Source organism: Aythya marila (assembly GCF_965140915.1).
Source record: "Aythya marila genome assembly, chromosome: Z".
NCBI classification, from domain to species: Eukaryota; Metazoa; Chordata; class Aves; order Anseriformes; family Anatidae; genus Aythya; species Aythya marila.
The window spans coordinates 51588986-51608483 of NC_139080.1; the positions used below are offsets into that span (position 1 = coordinate 51588986).

General features: G+C 38.9%; 1 protein-coding gene across 2 annotated transcripts in view; it reads right to left on the minus strand.

Moving 5' to 3' along the window:
• Positions 1 to 19498, minus strand: part of LMNB1 (lamin B1) — a 35463-nt gene that overhangs the window by 12845 nt on the left and 3120 nt on the right. For both annotated transcript variants that reach the window (XM_082784408.1, XM_082784407.1), the window contains exons 2-7: positions 11423 to 11579; positions 10109 to 10234; positions 8907 to 9077; positions 7407 to 7532; positions 5642 to 5862; positions 4467 to 4692 (exon numbers count right to left, since the gene is read on the minus strand). In XM_082784408.1, the coding sequence (XP_082640534.1) occupies positions 4467 to 4692; positions 5642 to 5862; positions 7407 to 7532; positions 8907 to 9077; positions 10109 to 10234; positions 11423 to 11579 (1027 nt within the window). The remainder of the gene's footprint in view (positions 1 to 4466; positions 4693 to 5641; positions 5863 to 7406; positions 7533 to 8906; positions 9078 to 10108; positions 10235 to 11422; positions 11580 to 19498) is intronic.

Below are 19498 nucleotides of genomic sequence, written 5' to 3' on the forward strand. Positions count from 1 at the left end.
AAAGAGCCCTGGTGTCCATGTGGTCATTATGCCACAAATGCATACATAGAATTTTCAGTGAAAACATTTACTATCAATTTACCTTCAGCATGTAAATAGTTAGTTTTAGTCAAATTGATATTACATCTTATTTCAAGAGAAAGCTCAATACAGCCTGCTTTTTAATTCTCATGTTACATTTTTTCAAATTAATGTTTATTGTTTACTTTTTTTTTTTTTTTTTACAGCTTGGTCTAAATAAATACTACAATTTAAGACACAACAATAATAAGAAAATTATTTTCTGAAAAACAATTCCTTTTAGTCTTCTTAAAAAGATGTGTCTAAATACACACACCTCTCACTAAGTACTTCTTTTTGTTGGATAAAAAAATAATAGAAAGGAATAATAAGCATTGGCAAATCAAATAGGAAAACATATACAGGTCATCACTGCAGAATGACAATTTCAAAATGGGTGTAGATATCTTAAATTCTCCCCTCTCCCAACCAACAGACACCTTCCAAACATTAAATGATTAACTTTCCAGATTCCACTATTTAAAAATAAATAATCTGATTTACCTTAATGGTTTCTGACATTCAGTTGGTCATTGCAATACAAATATATAAAATCCTCTTTAAATGAGTATAGTATATTTTCTATCTACTTAGATACGCACATTGCTCTGTCCAACACTTCTGAGCATCTCTAAGTACAGCTTATAACACTGCGCTACAGACTATTGCTATACTGCTGCCAAAGTACAATAACCATGAATCATATCTGTGGCTACTTATATGTATAACTGAACCAATGGCCCACTCATGGAGCAATGAATGTGTGGTTAGCTGTGACCCACAATAGGAGGGAAATCTGCATTACACACAGACACGGGGGATTACTAGAACAACTCAGAAAGGTAAAAAACAACTGGTCCTGATTCATTAGAAGCAAGCTAAATTCTGGTAAATTAAAGACATCTAGACAACTATCTTGGTCTAGACAGCTAAATGTTAAGGCTTTGTCCTTTGAGCACACCCAGCCTGTAAGTCTTATCCCAGACAGGTAATTAAGATTAATTCATGTATTGACACTGTGAGGCAAGAGGCAAGTAAAGAACCAAAAGCTCTCAACTCTGTGACCCGTAATTCTGCGTGCAAAGACCCGAATGAAGAGGATTTGTGAGTGTACCATTCGGTTGGGTGGGATTCGGCTGTGTGACTGTGTGTGAGGGTGTGGCTGAGACGGAACTTCATTCCGAAGCGAGTGCAGAGGTCTTCTAACTGCGGTTCCAATATCCCGTGAGGGACTTGGCTGGTGAAGGACCGAAGCAATTGGTCTAGGAATTCGTGGGTGGGTTAACCACTTGCAAGACACCTCCAGACACAGACACAGCCGGGGATTCGGAGCCTCTTGGAGGGTTCCGGGGATTCGGAACTTATTTGAAGGTTCCAGGATGGGTCAGGAGAAAAGTGACCCATAACAGGAACTTGGGAGGTTGATTCTACTCCTGGAGATTTGAAAGTAAAGCTTAAAAGAACTTGAAGTATATCGGGGCATAGCTACCCTTTGGATGTTAACCGTATGTATATTAAAACTTGTATTTGGGGACCTCAAAACCCCACAGGGGGAGTGCCACTTCCAGTAGAGATAAGATAGTATCAGAGAATATTGCGAAGGCATTAAATGTAATGAACTGTTTTGTCTGTGGAGGACTATTAACATTCCCATTCTTAATTCCCTGTACTACACTCCTTGTATGGAAAATAATAATCCAAGGAATGCAGTTTACCACAAACCCAGCGGAAAGTCCTCAAGAAGACAGAGTCACTCTTATGGTTCAATTGGCCTTGGCCAAATTCAAAACCAAAACACAAATTAATGACATTCAAAAGAAGAGAAAGAATTGTGATATATGGAGTAATAACTCGTGTCAAGAAGATAGTCATTGTTAATAAAGAAGGGGGCAATGTGGGAGTGGGGCCATGGGGGTCCACAAGCCCCATAGTTGATGACAACATCAGACTCTTAACAATGAGGCCATAAGGAATGTAAAGAGTTTGGAGGGAACAAAGAAGGGTGATTCAGGAGATGCCATGCCATCTAGGGTTGCTTGTTCTCCAGCCATTAAGGCATGGAAGTTGCTGGGTGTTTGCTGTTGCTGTTATATGCAAAGTTGTTTGACCAATGAAAAGTTGTTTGAAAAGGACTGCTGTGGGGTGAAGGGTACAAAAGGGGAGCCTGTCCTCAAGATGAAAAAAAGGCAATACGATATAATGAAGTTATGTCATCAATAAAGAAGCAGAAAAAAGGAATGAATGGGGACAGGCTAGTAGAACAGGGACCAGGATGGGAACAGGCACATTGATCACCTCATGAAGGTTCAGCCAAACTCAGCAAACCACTCAAAGAAGCTCATACAGAAAGTCTCTGGAAATGGGCGCACCGGAGCTGGGAAGAAGCTCAAGCTGAGAGAAGCGGAGCCACGCACACAGCTGCCCCTTGCTGGTAAGCAGCTGCACATTATGGGGAATCATACGTCCTTGGAAACAAAGACTGTCCTGGTAACCTTACAGCTCATTCTCCTTCTTAACAATTGGACAGTTTATGATCCTGAAACATGGAACCAAATTGAGGTCAAGGTGTGGGACTCTGCAACTAAAAATGACAAGGTTGCGGTGGGATTGCTCAGCACCTAGCTAGCAGTCTCTGAGGCCTTAAATAGCCGTGTGGGACCACAGTCAGAAACGTGTGGTTTGCCAGACAGTGAGGGAGTTGTGGGCTCGTTTACTGACCTGACTGCTACACCATGGGCCCCTCTGTTGCTACAGCCATCAAAGGCCTTTGCTGTTACACCCCCTAGATACCTGGACATGCCTTTTGACCTAGGCCCTATTGGCCTTGAAAAGGAGATGGATATGTGTTTTTTTTGATCCAGGAAGAATAGGATACATAAGGCCTGAAGGCCGAGTTGCTTGACAACTTAAAGCAAGACATATTGTTCCTGCCCTGGAATTCTCCGGTGTTTGTAATCAAGAAAAGGAATGGAAAATGGAGACTGAAGTCATGGAAGATAGGGGAGCACTTCAACCAGGATTACCAACTCCAACTATGCTCCCCCAGTAACGCACATTAATAGTGATAGACTTAAAGGATTGTTTGTTACCTTTTCTGATTGTACATATGTATAGGCGTACTCGGGTTTAGTATGTAAAAGCAATGTTCTGTATATTTAGAAAGTCTGATGTTCATGTGTGTGTGTGTTGGTAGAGCACAGACTCCCCATGCACCCAGCACTGTTTACTTGCCTTTTATAAATATTACTAAATTCAGATTGAGTTGAGACTTCATTTATAACACCAGGGGGAGTATCTTCATTAATTAGAGGGAAAACTTAGATGCTGGCAACCAGATTAATCTTTGCCATTTAAAACATCAAGATAAGCTCCCTTTTTGGTAAAGCTAAAAGATCTGACTACATTAGACAAAGCCTGTGCAACACTGAAAACAAAGAACAGTTAGCAATTCTGAACACAGTTTAGGTGCAGACAGCACACAAGAAAACAAGAATTAGACTTCTCTGAAACTGAGGTTACAAGAAATCAGGTCTCTTAATTCCAGCACCCTACTGAAGCAATGTTCATTTTTTCTTCTCCCAAACTAAGGGAGGGAAAGAACCTCCCTCTGCCCAAAAGGATACCAAAGGTTTTCTTCCCTGTACTCCATTGTCCAGCCCTATCATATCTACAAATGATCATTTGTAGAGTTTTTATGTGTCTTGGGAGGGAGCAAATTATTGAATGTAACAGTTAACATCCTTTGGATCTAAACATGAGTAACAACACACTTCCTTAAATGAAATACCCTTTGATAAATAGATATAGTCTTGCTTCTCCAACTGATACAAACTTCAAACTACTCAGAGAAAAATAATCTGGAAGCTTTGGCACAGGCAATGAGGGCTCCTACTTCTAGAAACTGTGGATGCAACCAAGGAGGAAGGAAAATTATGATTTAAAGAAGCTATATGGAAATAGAAGGGACACTGACAACTACATTTAGACCTTAATTTTCCATCAGTATGTACTTCTTCTGGGGCGTTTTAAAGCAGAGACAAACTTCAGAAGAGATTTTTAAGACAGGAAATGGTGTAAGCAGACATTAGGCTATCAGTGACAATGTTAACTGTAAAGCCAGATCACACTTGGCAAGGTAAACTCTGAAGTGTAATACAACACTCAGGGGGGTGGGATACCTAGGGTATAGTTAGCAAGAAAACTAAATCATTAAAACCAACCATTATCAATCCAGAATACTGTATGAAAGCTCATTTTGTGATACACTGATTTCTTCATGACAACTCTTACACAGCCCAATTTAGCTCCAGAATTAACATGAAGCCTGGGATCTGACCATTGCGGAGGATGCCTTCCACCGCTAGTTGTCAGCCCACTGTAAAGTCACATCATGTGCATTTTCTAACCTGTTCAGAGGTGTTCTTCAAGCGGATAAATTTTCCATCAACATCTATTTCCTCAATGGAGACATTTCCAGTGGCAGAAGCTGAGTGGGAGATGCTGACACTACTACTGGCTTCAGATTCCTCCACATCAATCCTCCTCCTCTTTCTTTTGGTTGTACGTACACTACGGCTTGATGAAGCTCGTGAAACTGTCACTCGCGAGGACGGACTTGGAGTAAGTTTGAGCCTAAATCAAAGGACACGAGACACACACAAACCACACTTTTTACATTTTTTTTTTTAAACCTTGAATTATATAATTTTTTCCTATCCCCTCCTCTTCCCAAAGATTTATATAGATAAAGGTACAGGAATACTATAAACAAACAACATTACAGCAAAAATTGAAGCTATAGGTACTTTAACAAATTAAATAAAATAAAATGTTGTTCAAGTGGGTGATTAACGCTGTGGGAACACAGAATACTGAAGGATTATGTTAACATTACTAAGTATCTGTATGCCTTTGCTAGTGGCTGTATTCCTAGGTATCTGGAACAAGTCAAAAAAGAAAACAAAGGAACTACCACCACCACAAAAAAACAAAAACAGTCTTACAGGGGCTTATTCTTTTGTATGAAATTTATGCAAAAAGCCAATGGCACAACTCTTTGTATTTTGTATTTTATCCCTACATTTGAGAGGTATCAGCCCATATGAGTAATATGTCAGTCAAAAACACTGAAATATCAAAAAATTTCAAATGACAGCTGTAGCTTGCCAAGAAAAATATTGCTCAGTGTTGCTGAAGCCTGGGATCACATGTGAAAAGCATATCTGTTTGATAAGCTGAGTAGTCATAATAGCTACTACTGTACTAAAACTATTTTAGCAATATCTCACAAGTGGCTCACAATTAAATAATGCTGTAATTACCCCTGAAAAACAGTATTAGCAGTGGTGCGAAATAGACCGACAAATGACAATTCACTATTTCCTCAGGGATGACTCTTGATGGTGGAATGATATCTGTTCCCTGGGAGAACTGTTGGTCTGATACTCAAGCAGGTTGCTCTCACAAAGACTTAAGTGTATATTAGACACTTCATGAATGCATTCCCAGATGTGCCTTTTAATAGAATTAGGCAAGTGAAGCATATAGAGACACCAACATCTGTTGTCATGTTCTTTCATACCTCTCCTCTTCACCTTCCAGCAGTTTCCGGTACGCATTGATTTCCATATCAAGTGCCAGTTTAACATCCAGAAGCTGTTCGTAGTCATTCAACTGCTGCTGCATCTGACTTCTTATCTCTGCCATTTCCCCCTCTCTCTCAGATAGCATTTTGCGGCAGTTTTCCCGTTCCCTGACCAAGGTGTCCTCAAGCTCTTGTACTTTATCTTGCCATACTCTAGACTAGAAAGCAGTGAAAAAACATCAAAACATCAGTGGTCTAAAGACCAAGTCTCCAAGCATTCTACTTTACAGGTAGCCTCAAACTCAAAAAAAATAGGTTAAGCATTTTTGCCCCCTTGCAGAATTCAAACTCACCCATATTCTTCCTCCTGTTCTCCACATTTCCTTCTAAAAAGGTAACACCTTAAATCCCAGTGAAGTTTGCAACCTACTCTAGAAGAGAGCTACCTACTTAATTTCTCTGAAATCTGAAAATGTTGCCACAGCTGAACTTACTCAGTCTGACTCTTTAGATCAGTTTAAGACATGCCGGGCAAGACAACACAGAATGAAAATGCAGTTCAGTGAACTTCAGATCCTGTGATAAGTAAGTGTTGTTTCAGATGTCCGTTCTGTGCTTCAGCCTACTGCTGCCAATTCAAAATTCTACGAGAAAGTTTCTCTAAAGTAATAGGGTTTGTTCTCAGTGAATGAGAAAACCTGTCTGCCTACTTGCTGAAATTAGTGGTTATTGGTCCACAAGGAAAGAAAATTTGTTACATACTTAAAAAAAATCACATCAAGCAAATAAAATTTAATATTGTACACACAGAATGGAATGCTTACCAAAGAATAACTAAATAATGACATCTTTAAGATTTACTTTCCCCAAGCATGTTTTCTCTGTTTACTAGTCTCTGAAAATCTTTTAATTGAAGGACAGACAAAAACCAATACCCCAGAATTGCCATGCCTGGTGTTAAGTAACCACGTCTGCTATGCAGGCATGCTGCTCAGGAAGTCATCATAGTCCAGAGACAATGAAAACAGGCAGCCTGCAAGGCTGATGCAGAGTACCATTGTAATTAGTTACCCATCTTAAGACTTGATATTGAGTTTATGAAAAGGAGTCCAGCGACACACAGAAGACCCTAGTGGAAACAGCTACAGTGTTCAATGCTGGTAATCCAAACTACAATCAGTGGTAAGAGTTTTCTTCCAAGAGAAGAAAGCTAGCTGAAATCAGTGCTAGCAAACTGAAGAGAAACTTGTAGTTGTTGACACCGCTGGCACTAGAACAAGCACAGCAACAAAATCTTTTTTAGGTGGACAGTTATAGTCAAACTTGCAGAGGGCAATTTTGATAGTCTTGAAATTCACAGGAAATAACCCTGTAAATTCAGAAGGAATTTTTCTGAACCTAGCTGCCACTTAATGTAGGCAACAGAACATTGGTATTTAACTAAGAAAGAAGGAAAAAAAAAATCCCCTCAGAAACACATTGACTGAGCCACCAGAAGAAACACAATGGTATGTAAAGGCAGGAGTAAGAGCTAAGTAGAGAGAAGTCTCAATCCACTTCTTGTGCAACTTCACACACACTGATTACATCACCTGATCTTTTCCAGAAACAAACTTGCCTACATAATAGGAAAATTGGTAGTGCTTGTACCCTTACAGACAAATCCAAGTCGTGAAGTTGAACACAATTAAGGGAAATAAGTCTTTTTGCATTAAAATCAAGACTAATTAGCGGGACTGAAGAATCACAAATAGCTTTTTACCTCTTTCTGAAGACTGCTCAGGAGGGAAGAGAGCGTTTCAATTCGCACACGACTTTCATCCAGCTCTTCTCTTACGGACTTGGCTGTACAATTGCTCATCTCAGAGGACAGTTTAGCATTGTCAAGCTGCAGAAGATCAAGTTAAGACAAGAAAAATTATTCACCAAACAAAAACACATGCTACATTAAGCTGCAAAGTTCCTCTCTGCAGCTTTAACACAATGAAACATTTCTCTTTAAGGGTTAAATGTGGCAATTCAATTACCATTTCATATTGCTCTATCTGAAATCAGAATCCTCTGAATGTTTATAATAGGATAAATAAATACCCATTAATAAATACCCATTAGTAACATCTTCAATGAAAGTTTGAAAGTTGGACTGCTAAGTTCAGTTTTCATGCTGATCAGTATTTATCTATTTAAATACTTAAGAAAGTATGCTTAAATAGAAGCTAAACTAAAATTGCTTGTTCTCTACCAAAAAAAAAAAAAAAAAAAAACAAGCAAACTGATGCTAATTATTAGCCATGTTAAGCACATTGGGAACATGCCTTCAGATTTCAGTGCACAGTGCCACTACTTCTTCATTTTGATCACTACTTCACACAAATATTTTTATGTATTTAAGCTAGCTACAACATTCTGCTGATCACCACCTTATCTACCTAAGCAGCACCACAGACTTAAGTTGCATTGAACTTATAGATCAAATGGTATAATTTCTAATTAAGATAAATCTAAAAGCACAGAAGCAGTACACCTGAGAAAAAGGAATTAAAAAAATCAATTATGAAAAGGTTTTTCAGATTAGAAAACAGGAAAAGATTTTTTTGCTAGATCTTATTTTAAATTACCTTTTCTCTATTTTTTTTTCAAGTCAGATTGAAGCTGTGAGGATAGGCAACGGCATGCTGTCACCCCACCTTGTTTTTAAAAACACTAACTGCAACAAGCAGCCACAGAAACCGGGTTCAGTTGAGACATCAGGATCCATCCTTACAGAAATTCTGAATCATTTAGAGGAAGGAAATTATGAAGTATAACTGATTTCAGTTTGAGTATGCTTTCACTCTTCTATAGAAGTGGAAACCATTGGGTGTGGTAAAGTTTTCACACAAGAATTTTTATATAGGGTCTGAGGACTCAGGATGCTGTCTTCTCTGAAAGCTGTTTTACAAAATAAGCTCTGTACAAAACACAGGACACCTTACTGATCAGGATTGTTACAATATAGTTATAATAAACACATTAATTTCCTTGAATTCATAGCAATCCCAGTACAAGTCTTTTTCCACACAATTCAGTCACACTGTGTGCTCTACACTTACATTGTTGTGCTGCTTGAGTTTTAACTCTGCTTCTAAAATAAGACCTAAGAAATTTACCTTCAAAAACACTGATTTTAAACCAAGCTTCAGAATTAAACCCTTTGAAATGCAAGTAATAATGTTAGGATTCTTCCATTTATCAAAGCGAAAATAAAGAACATCAGACTCACTTTGGTACGGTAAGTCTGTTCAAGCTCTTCTTTGTACAGCTTCACTTGTGCATCATGTTGCTCTCTTATTTCCTGAAGTGCTTGGCTCAGTTTATGTTCATATTCAATTTGGCGACCAGAATCAACCTCAACTAGGCGAGTTTCATGTTTCCGTTTTGTCTCATTGATTTCCTAAAACCAGAAAAATAAAATAGCCATTCAATAAATGAGGCCAAACAAACTATAGAAGACTATTCACTGAGTAGATAGTAATACATTTTTTAAGCTATTCTTGTGGGTCTTCCTTAGAGTACTTTAACACTGTTTCTACTGCAGGTTTCTCACAGGGACACCTTTCCATGTCTGACCAGCAAAGCAACTTATTTTGCAATTGAAAACACTTAGGATGTGAACATGCGAAGTCATATTTCCTTCTGAGCTGCCTACATTTTCAACAAATATACCTCAATATGATCAGACTTTAGAATTAACCCCTAATTCTTATTTATCTTTCATGCTTGCTCAAAATCAAAGTACTATGAATTTAAACAGTCACTTTTACTATCAACATTTTCCCCATTTATTTGTATGCTTGATTTTGATGGCTAAAAAAAAGATTCTAAACCCTAACTAAGCTGAAAACAGAACTAGCAGGAAATGTGCACATAGAATGAAATACAGTAGGGTTAGGTTATTTTTGTTACTACTTCAGTTTTTCTCCTGAAAACCTTGATGCGCTAACAACTGGAAGGAAGTGTGGCAAGAAGAGTTCTAAAAGAAATACCCAGCAACTATTTATGCTCTTCAAACATATCCTATCAGAAAGCTCTGAAATTTAAAAAAAAAAGTTCATAGCATGTGTTTGAGTGTCACTCACCACTTTATTTCTCAAAGAAGCACAACGTGAGAAATTATTAATTTACTTTCTTACACTATGAAAAGATTGCACATTGCAATACTGTTGGCAGAATTTAAACACAGAACAACATAACACGTGAAGCTATTTTATCATTTATAATCACAATGAGTTCACATTATTTTTCTATACTGAAAAGATGGAAATCTTCCAGCTAGAGTAGAAATAAATCCTGCTCTGAGTGGGAGTTTAAACCAGATGAGGTTCATCACAACCCAAATTATTCTACTACTCCAGAATTACCCCTCCCCCCCCCCATTTCTTCTTTCCTTTATAAATACAAATACTTCACACTAAGGTAATTTACCTCCTCGTACATATTTTTACGGAATTCCAAATCCTCAATGAGACTTTGACAACGATTTTCAAGATCCACCTTCAGTAAAGTTTCATCTGCTAGCTGTTTCTTGACAGCAGCTAAAGAAGCTTCAAGCTTTAAGAAAGAAAAAATGTTTAGCACTACAAATACAGAGCAAAACTCACACAACACAATAACCTCAGCTACCTACATGTACAGTTAATTAACTACATTTTAAGGCTGAACATGACAATCAAATCCAGTATCTGAAAGCACTCATGCATTTTCCCCCCCTTTGTGATTGCTTGCACAAGTGAATTCCAGATATTGCACATTGATAAATTGTATTTTAAGGCTAGTTATCAAATGTCCTTAAAATTCTTCATTTTTTCTGCTTGGCAAATACCAGTTTCCTGGTTTCAGATGTCTGCTAAACTCATTCTTGTGAGGTAGTGTTGCTTAGAATTGCAAATCAGATGCTTCAAAGGGTCAACGAAACTAGCAGAAGACTTTTTTCTTTGTTTTATCAGATGTCCAGGACCTAGACAGCCACACGCAGAACCACATGGAGTGCACAGAGAATCACAAACTCAAAGGTAGGAGGCACCATGAAGTATAAACCATACTGATACTTCTGCTTCCGTGGAAAATCAACTCCATGTTCTTGGTCTTTCCCCATTATGAGAAACAACTAAAGTGTCTTTTCTCCAGCACTCTCTCACTGCCTCACCAACTTTCCTACTGAAAAACTACTGTTCTTAATCTTTATTAGAAATTTTGCTGCAATTTAAAACTGACATTTTTTGGTCTGCTTTTGACTTACACAGACGACTGACTGCAGTAGTCTTGAAGATTAAGACTACAACCATGCTGTCTATGACGAGTTTGTTGTCTATTGCAACTTCCAGATTCCTTCTGGAAAACTGGTACTGAACTAGTTATTCATTGCCTACCTTTGTGAAGTCAGTCTCTCCCCACAACGTGTTCTCCTGTTTGTCAAGTCTGTTTTGAGCTCTTGATCTGTTTGTCAATATAACTGTTATCCCTTGCTATTTCACAGAGTCTGCAGTTTTAAAAGCACTATTTCACCATTCATGCTGTTCATAAACCAAACTGTACTGGACACAGACGCCTAATCCAATACTCTCTCCAATTCTGATATATAACTTCCTTCTAGTTTTGACCATATGACAATTTTCTATTCATATTTTGGCTACAGAGTTGCATGTCCACGATGACATGCTGCTTATCCTATAGATGTATATTATACACAAATCACCTCATCTACTGACAGAAGCTTAATAGTTAAATATGTCTGCTCACCTGTGCCAATTGATCTCTTAAATCGTCAAGTTCTCCTTCCAAACTTCTCTTATCACCAAGAGCTGTAGCAAGTGCAGCTTCTTTAGAATGGAGTGCTGCTTCCAACTCTCTAAGTTTGACTTGGACTCCATTAAAATCAGACTCCTTTTTTGCATAGCTGGAATAAAGGAGAGAAAGCTGTAAGAAAATGTAGAAATGCCCCAAAGTAGGCTGGTGACTAATAAAACAAGGTCTAATCTGAATATCAAACTTCAGACATTTAATACAAACACTGTCTTGGCTTACATTACTTCAGTTTAAACAAACTCCTTAGATCTTAGATTTGTCATCCCATCCCTGGCGATGTTTAAGGAAAGGCTGGATGTGGTACTTAGGGACGTTGTTCAGTAGGCGATATTGGTGGTAGGGATGCAGTTGGACCAGATGATCTTGCAGGTCTTTTCCAACCTTAATGATTCTATGATTCTACATAGCATAAGCTAAATACTTTGCTTGAGCTGTAGAAAATTATTAATTATAGGGGAAACACAGCATGTCAAGGGATCTTAAAAGTAAGGTATATATGGAAAGGGGAAGAAACTGTGTCTATTAAAGGTCTTTCACTTTCTCTTTAGGAAGCCTCTGCAAAAATGCCCTGTCCTTACCAGTTTTAATAAGTTCCTACCAGAAATAAGTTCCCACATCAAGTGGCCCTTTCCATAGGGTGGAAACAAATAATCTTTGTTGTCTTTTATCCATGTAGGAACTTGTGAAAATCCACTGTTTGGGCTGCAAATAGCCCTCTTCCAAGCAACAGACCAACTTCTCAATTAAAATTGATGTTCACTATGTAAAAGCTGTAAGCAGAAGTTGCAGCATAGTGAGCTGTTTTGCAACACGTAATGGCGAAGTTCACAGATCAGAGGAAAGATACCCATGACCCATCTATACAATAGTCCATGCCATCAGTGAAACTGCACTGGTGATGAGGTACAGATGTCTTTTCCTTTAAAACAAGCACTCAGGGTTTCCAAATTACTATTCAAATTAGTTTTCAGGTCAACGCAATTGGTCAAACAGTGTCTCAGGGAATTACTCCGTAGAAGGATGTATGCAAATAAAGCAACCAAGTAGTAAAATAATTCTAAAATGTTTGTTCCTTTCTCTCTGCAACATCCAGATTTTTCTAGCGAAGGAAGTAGCATATATAAATCCTTATAATCAAACTATGAACATTTTACAAGAATGAACAGATCAGGACAACAGCTAGCAGGTTTCTGTCCAGTTTTCACACTTCTATGAAAAAAAAAAAAAACAAAACACACTAGTATTCACAACACTAAACTGCGGAGACTAAAAATAGGTAAAGATTCTTAAGAACTAGATTCAGAGGGTTAAAGTACTAATAGATCTACTAGTTTTCAAATCAAGATACAGAACACACAAGAAACAAAAGCAAAGCTTATCATCAAAATGAGACCAGTCAAGTCAACCTACAATTTTAAAACTGAGAGACTTCTAAATTTAGAAGAGGCTTTTCCAAAATAACATATAAGTACATGCAATTAATATCATGCTCAAGAGAAAAGTGTGCACAAAGGCTTGCAAAAAAAATCTTTACAAATGAAAGTAATTTGGGGATGATTTAGGCATTACAGCCACAAGATGGCAGGCTTTATGTAACAGACTTAGTACAACTAATCCCTTCTCTGTTGGGTAACACAATGCTCAATGAGGTCATACACAGCAAAAGCCTGAGATACACAGGCTATTCTAAACTCCAACATATTTTCAAGCACTTATTGTCACTTCTGCTGCTCAGCACCATCCAGTACAACAATGCTATCTAGTTCCTCAATGGCACTTTACCTATCACTTATTAGACCCACCAGTTCTTAACAGTTAAGTCCATAGGTCAGACCAGAGCACAGAATTTAGGTTTTGGCCATGTGGGCTCTTACTTGTAACTCCATTACTCATTGGAGTAATGCTACCCTGTCATTCCTCTCCCCCAGTCCTGCTAAGAACTTCAGCATTCAAGGGTGCTGTGTGGCAGAGGAGAAAAACAGGAAAAGATGTCTTACTATGGTGTACACCACACCTACAGTAAAAATCCCTCCATCATCTATTGGGATGGATGAGGGCCCACACCAGGTCCTCATTGTTTGATCATGGATGGATAACATTTATTCAAAAAAATGTAGGAACCCTCACTCAGCCTATCTCACTAGGCTTCATGCTGAAGTCAAGCCTGTCAAGATGGATCCTGAGACTAGAAGTGCTACATGAACAGCCTTGAGAGCAGTAGTGTGGCACTCTCTGAATTATTCTGGACTTCAAAATGGGAAGGTTCTCTATACTCCTTAAATAACTTTTTAAGAAAAAGTATTTTTCTCCCCCAGTGCAAATACCTCTATCACTTACAAACTGGTAGGCAGCTGAGAACAGCATCCTGCTCCAGCAAGGGGATTGGACTAGATGATCCTTCAAGGTCCCTTCCGATCCCTAGGATCCCTAGCATTCTGTGATTCTGTTCTTGCAACTGAGACAGAGGAAGGTATGTACTGTGGACTAGCAACAACAATTATTACAACCTAACACTCTACCTGTACTAATAAGTTAAGCACTGCCAGTTACATCAAGTACTCCCTTTGCTTGTTTGTAACAAGACTGGCTGTGAAGCTATCCTATAATTTAATGACTGAAGTCATATTAAGAAAAAAAAGAATTAAAGTTTAGTTATTAGTGTTATGAGTTGTCTAACTATGAGACAACTCATCTGAGCACATTCTCAAGAAGAAAACAAGCTCAACACTTCATTTGTTGAAAGTCAGATGAAATCTCAGCAACTCAGCAGTGTCATCCCAGTCCTAAAGAAATACAGGAAAGAAGGGCAAAAAGATCAGAAAAAAAAAAAACTATGAATCATCAAAACAAAGATCAAATGTATCCAATACATACTTCACCCTTACACTTCGTAATTTCAACAGGAAGAACTTGAGCTTTCTGTAGAGGAAGAAAAGCTAGTTGTTGATATGCTGAAGCTGCATTTTAAAACAAAACAAACGAAAATGGAAAACAAAAAGAAAACCAAACACCTTCTTGTTGCAGTGTTCAGAACTGTGCTCCTTCAAGTACTTCTGCTCTTGAAAGAAACAAAAGAGAAGAATTAATTGTTGGCTTGCCTCTTTTTCAAAGAAGAAATCTGCTTTTCTCTCTTTGTAGCAGTCGGATCTTTTTATCCAAGGAATCATGTGATTTATATCAAAATAATGCAGAACTAATATCTGACCAAAAACAAGCCAGATCCCCTTTATTTTCTCTGTACTTCAGGGAGAACTTGCACTTCAAAAATGTAACCTGTATCACTCAATTCACAGAGACTCTGCAGCATGCCTCTCAGCTGATACTGCCAGCACTGCTCACTAGTAGAGCTGCAGCTGCGAATGCTTTAGAAAAGGCTCTGCACATACTACAAGAGAACTCGATGTGTTTTCCCCAGCACACTCCAACCTCCCAAGCAAGTTGACAGTAGCAAGCATGCCACAGTGCCACTCTCTAGAGTGCAAGCAACTCTGATGCTGGGGTTCATCTGCCCACAACACCTTTACACAAGATAGTTTCTCACACCAGATGCAGCCTAGTCAATGCACAGAGTCCTAGATGGTTTGATTTGCCCACTGTTCCCACAAAGTAGCCAGTAAGACAGAATACATGTAGATGAGCTCATACAACTCTAAGGTACTGTGGTTAAGCTGTATCTGGTTACCTGTGGCATCTCATTTAAGACTAATTCAAAGCTCTCAGAAATATGAATGCCATTATATGGTGATGCTGCCGCTCTGGTGAGTTAACGAGATCACTCGGTTTGCAAACCAGTGGAATGGCCAAGACACTGAATAGCTCCATGAAAGAGGAAGGCTCCCTTTTCATGCTCTTGCAGTAACCCTTCCTCTTTCCTCATCTCTGAAGTTCATGAAACACCCTAGAACTTTTTGCAATCTCCTTGAATTTCTTACTAAGCTAGCAGAAAAGCCACCCTGCAAACAGATAAAAATAATTTTATACCAGTTTAGTAAGATGAATAGACCCCTAGGGTCAGATAAAACCACACAATGACAAGAGAAGCAGAAAGACTGCTCCTTTCAGTCAGCAGCTAGATCTTAAGCTGAACCTGGGTGTGATTTGAAGTTCCTTTGAAGCTGACCAAGTGCAAGACACCAAGCACCCTAGGGAAGATCCCTTCCAGTCTCCCAGCAACCCTGAACTCATTTCTGCCTGTATTTAGACAGCTAGATCACAAAGGAAAGCATTACCAGCAGTAACCTCAAAAAAAATTTGGTTTTCAGCTAATTCAAGAAACAGCTATACAGGTGTTGTAACTAATGATAACGCAGACCATACTTACTTCTCTATAAAATTAGATGGTATTGCATGTTGTATTCATTTTCCACCAATTATGGAAAACCTTGAAAAACTAAAGCACAAATCTAGTCATTGACGGCTAGGTAAATAAAATATGAAGCATTTGTTTTCCATGTTTTTTAATTTGTTTTTTGTGTGTGTGTAGTGGTGTTTTTTTTCCTTCTCCCCTAAAGGAGAGGAAACAAAGTTGTGTTTTGCAAGGATACAATTTACAAAAACGTAAGAGATACCTGTCTGAAAGCATTAATGATTTTGTAAACATATCAACATGCCAATAAGAGTGATAGGACACACTTACCACTTCTGTAAGCTAATATATGTCACTTGGCTTCAGCTTTCTCATTTTATCGAGTTTATTTGACTGGAAATTGTCAGTGTTTAAGACTGCTGCTGAATGCATATCCCCAGTCACTTACTGCTTAACCATGTCTCTTCTTGAAGAGCTCAGCTGACCACGTGAATCCAACTACTCTAACCACCAGTCTTGGCAGAGCCTTCACGCAAGTATTGCATGCATCAAGCCACTGCTCAAAATTCATTATTTTTACAGGATCTGAAAAAGAAGTGTAGAAGCATATGCACACATTGTTTCATAAAATCCGATGAGCTTCTTTCTGTATATGCCCAATCATAAGGTAACTCAGAATTCAACAACCGATGACCAGTTCACTGAACAGACCTGGGCTTCTTCAGCCTGGAGAAGACTGGGAGGGGATCCTACCAATGTTTATAAATACCTGAGGTGTGGGAGACAGAGGGATTTTGACAGCCTCTTTTCAGTGGTTTGCAGGGACAGGACAAGGGGTAATGGCCACAGGATGGAGCACAGGAAGTTCCGCACCAACATGAGAAAGAACTTCTTCACAGTGAGGGTGACAGAGCACTGGGACAGGCTGCCCAGGGAGGTTGTGGAGTCTCCTTCTCTGGACATATTCAAGGCCCATCTGGACGCCTACCTGGGCAGCCTGCTCTAAGGAACCTGCTTTGGCAGGGGGGTTGGACCCGATGATCTCTTGAGGTCCCTTCCAACCCCTACAATTCTGTGAATCCACGAGGGTGGTATGAAGCCATTTTACCAATGATTAACCATTCCAGATGAGCAGAGTATCCAGTTTTTTTTCTATAGCACTTCATGTTTATTAAAAAGAACACGTGAAACATGTGATTAATATGAAATTCCCATATATTTTTTCTTTTTTCAATAATTGAGGTGAGAAAGGCAGGAAGAAATCAACAATAGCTCTGCTGTGAGAGCCTGCACCTTCTAACTGGTGCACTAACCTTTGAAAACTGATTAAGGTGGGAACGAAAATAATCGCCTCTGATTTAAAACACAGAACTCATTATCTACAGCAAAATTAAACTGAGGTCCCACAGTTGTGCAGAACCCTTTGCCAGATTTTTATATATAAATATATATATATATATATATAAAATCGATCATAATCCTATCCAAGTACATCTTAAAACATGAGTAAACAATTCAAAGTACTTCAAAATGCTGATTAGATTACAGCTCTAAGGTGCAACCACACCCTGAATTTTCAATAAAACCCCCACTCTACAAGTAATCTATTTCTTCACTGACAGTAGTACCCATAAAATTTCTGCAGAACATGCTTAGTCAAGAGTTTGTAATAAAACCCTCTAGAAGGTAAAAAATAAAAAAGCACCAAAACTTTTCAGAAGAGCTGAAGAACAAGCTGCAGACAGTTGTCTAAACAATTCTAAAGCAGGGTAGCAACATACAGCAGGAATTTGATAAAACAACGTTCTGTCATAATTTCACTGTCTTAGACAGCAGTAGATCTCAATTTCTGTACATGGCTGAAATTTGTCACTAGAGCTTACTTTCCAAATCTACCTCTCTGACTTATCATTACCTGTCTGGGTATCTGAGAACAAGCCTTCAGCTCTCAGGTCCTACCCCACAGCAAGTCACAGGATGTTGTTACATCCGACTCTGCAAGGAAGACACACTTGGATCATTCAAGAAAAATGCTTACATTTGGCTTTAAGTTCTTGTGCAACAAGTTAATTACTCCCCTCCTTACCTCTCCAGGATGCTGTCTCTATGGGAGACACCACAACAGTGACAGGGTTCCGATTAAAGCTCAGCAGCTCCCAAGCCATGACACCCATCTTCACCCGACTTCCCAATACCACCCACCACAACAAAAACTGAGAAGTGTTAAATCAGCTGCCCCAAACTACACCTCTAGCTTGTGGCAGCATACCACATGCGCACCATGGGAGACCCTCGAACAGCTGTTACAACTTTGCCTGCCTTAACATGGTTCTTCCGAGCAGTTGCTCGGGGTACCAGCTGCACAGTGCTGCCTGCTGGCACAGCAGTTATGGCAGTAACAGTTAGGATGATATATAGTTATTGCCCATATTTATTAGGCTATTACAGCCTAATCCCATCTTGAATATTCACTTCTGAATAAGGATGGAGAGGGTATACTCTCTGTCTTGAGACACAGCTCAAAAGAGATAAAGGTAACCATCTTTTAATATTAAAAATGCTTAAAATTAGTTCCTTGCCACAACTACTTCACTACAGATTATTGCACTCTATAACAGTTGACAATCCATTGTACCCTTTACCAGTATCTTTGATACAGCAAAACCGAGTCCCAGGACTGAACTGTCCTCGTGTATTTTGTTAACATTATCAGGTAACACAGCTGTGTCAAACTTCACAACACGAACTGCTGTCAGGTTAATTGCTCAAGTTACACGAGGACTTTTCTTCCTCAAGTTTTGCTCTGCAGTACTCCCTGGTTTGCAGCTGTTGCAAGCTATGAAAGCCTGACACGCTTCCACCCAAAGGCAGAAACTTCATCCAGTCAGAAGGGTGCTGGAATGACGGAGCCCAACATTTATCTGTCACTTGCATGATCTTTAGATATTTCACATCAACTCTTCTTTCCCTGCTTGGCCTGCCTCATCTGCTCAGGTCTTTCCACCCACCCCAAACCTGTGGTAACCCAAAATCCCAGCCAAGGCTGCCCAGTGGTGGGAGGGTCATTCTGAGCTTAAAGCTTGGTGCTGATTTTTGAGTTTCCCAATTCAGTTTACTGTGTAGCCAACCTAATATTTGTTTTAACAGGGGTGAAACAAAAAAGTGGGTGGCTACTGAAGCAAGAACAAGGATCCCACAGTTCCCAAAACCCTGGTTTTAATTACCAGTGAACTTAGGTTGCTGAACTACAGATCACATTTCCTACAGTCCTTGAATGCAGAGATGTAAAAATCACAGTTGAGCATTCTACTTAAAGGAAGGAAGGAAATGCAGGAATTTCTCTACAACAGCTATCACCACAGGAAAGCATACAGTAAAGTCTTGCCTAATCAGGAAAAAAAAATGGAAATACTGTTAAATCACTAACTTCTCCCAATTCTTTCACAAGTGAGGAACAGATTTCCCTTTTTTCCACCTCATGAGAGCTATCCCAGAGTTTTGTACATCTAAGCTCAAAAGTACGTGGATTTTTCCACAATACAGTCTTGAGATGGGAGATTTATTTCAGCTTATTTCCCTTCTTGTTATGTCTGTCTTTGCTTTCAGAAAACAACTTATCTTCCCCATTGTTTCCTCAGAACAGAGTAAGTTGATTTTCTTCACCTCATTTTTCCCCCGTTTCTTCAATATTTCAACTGTTAAGA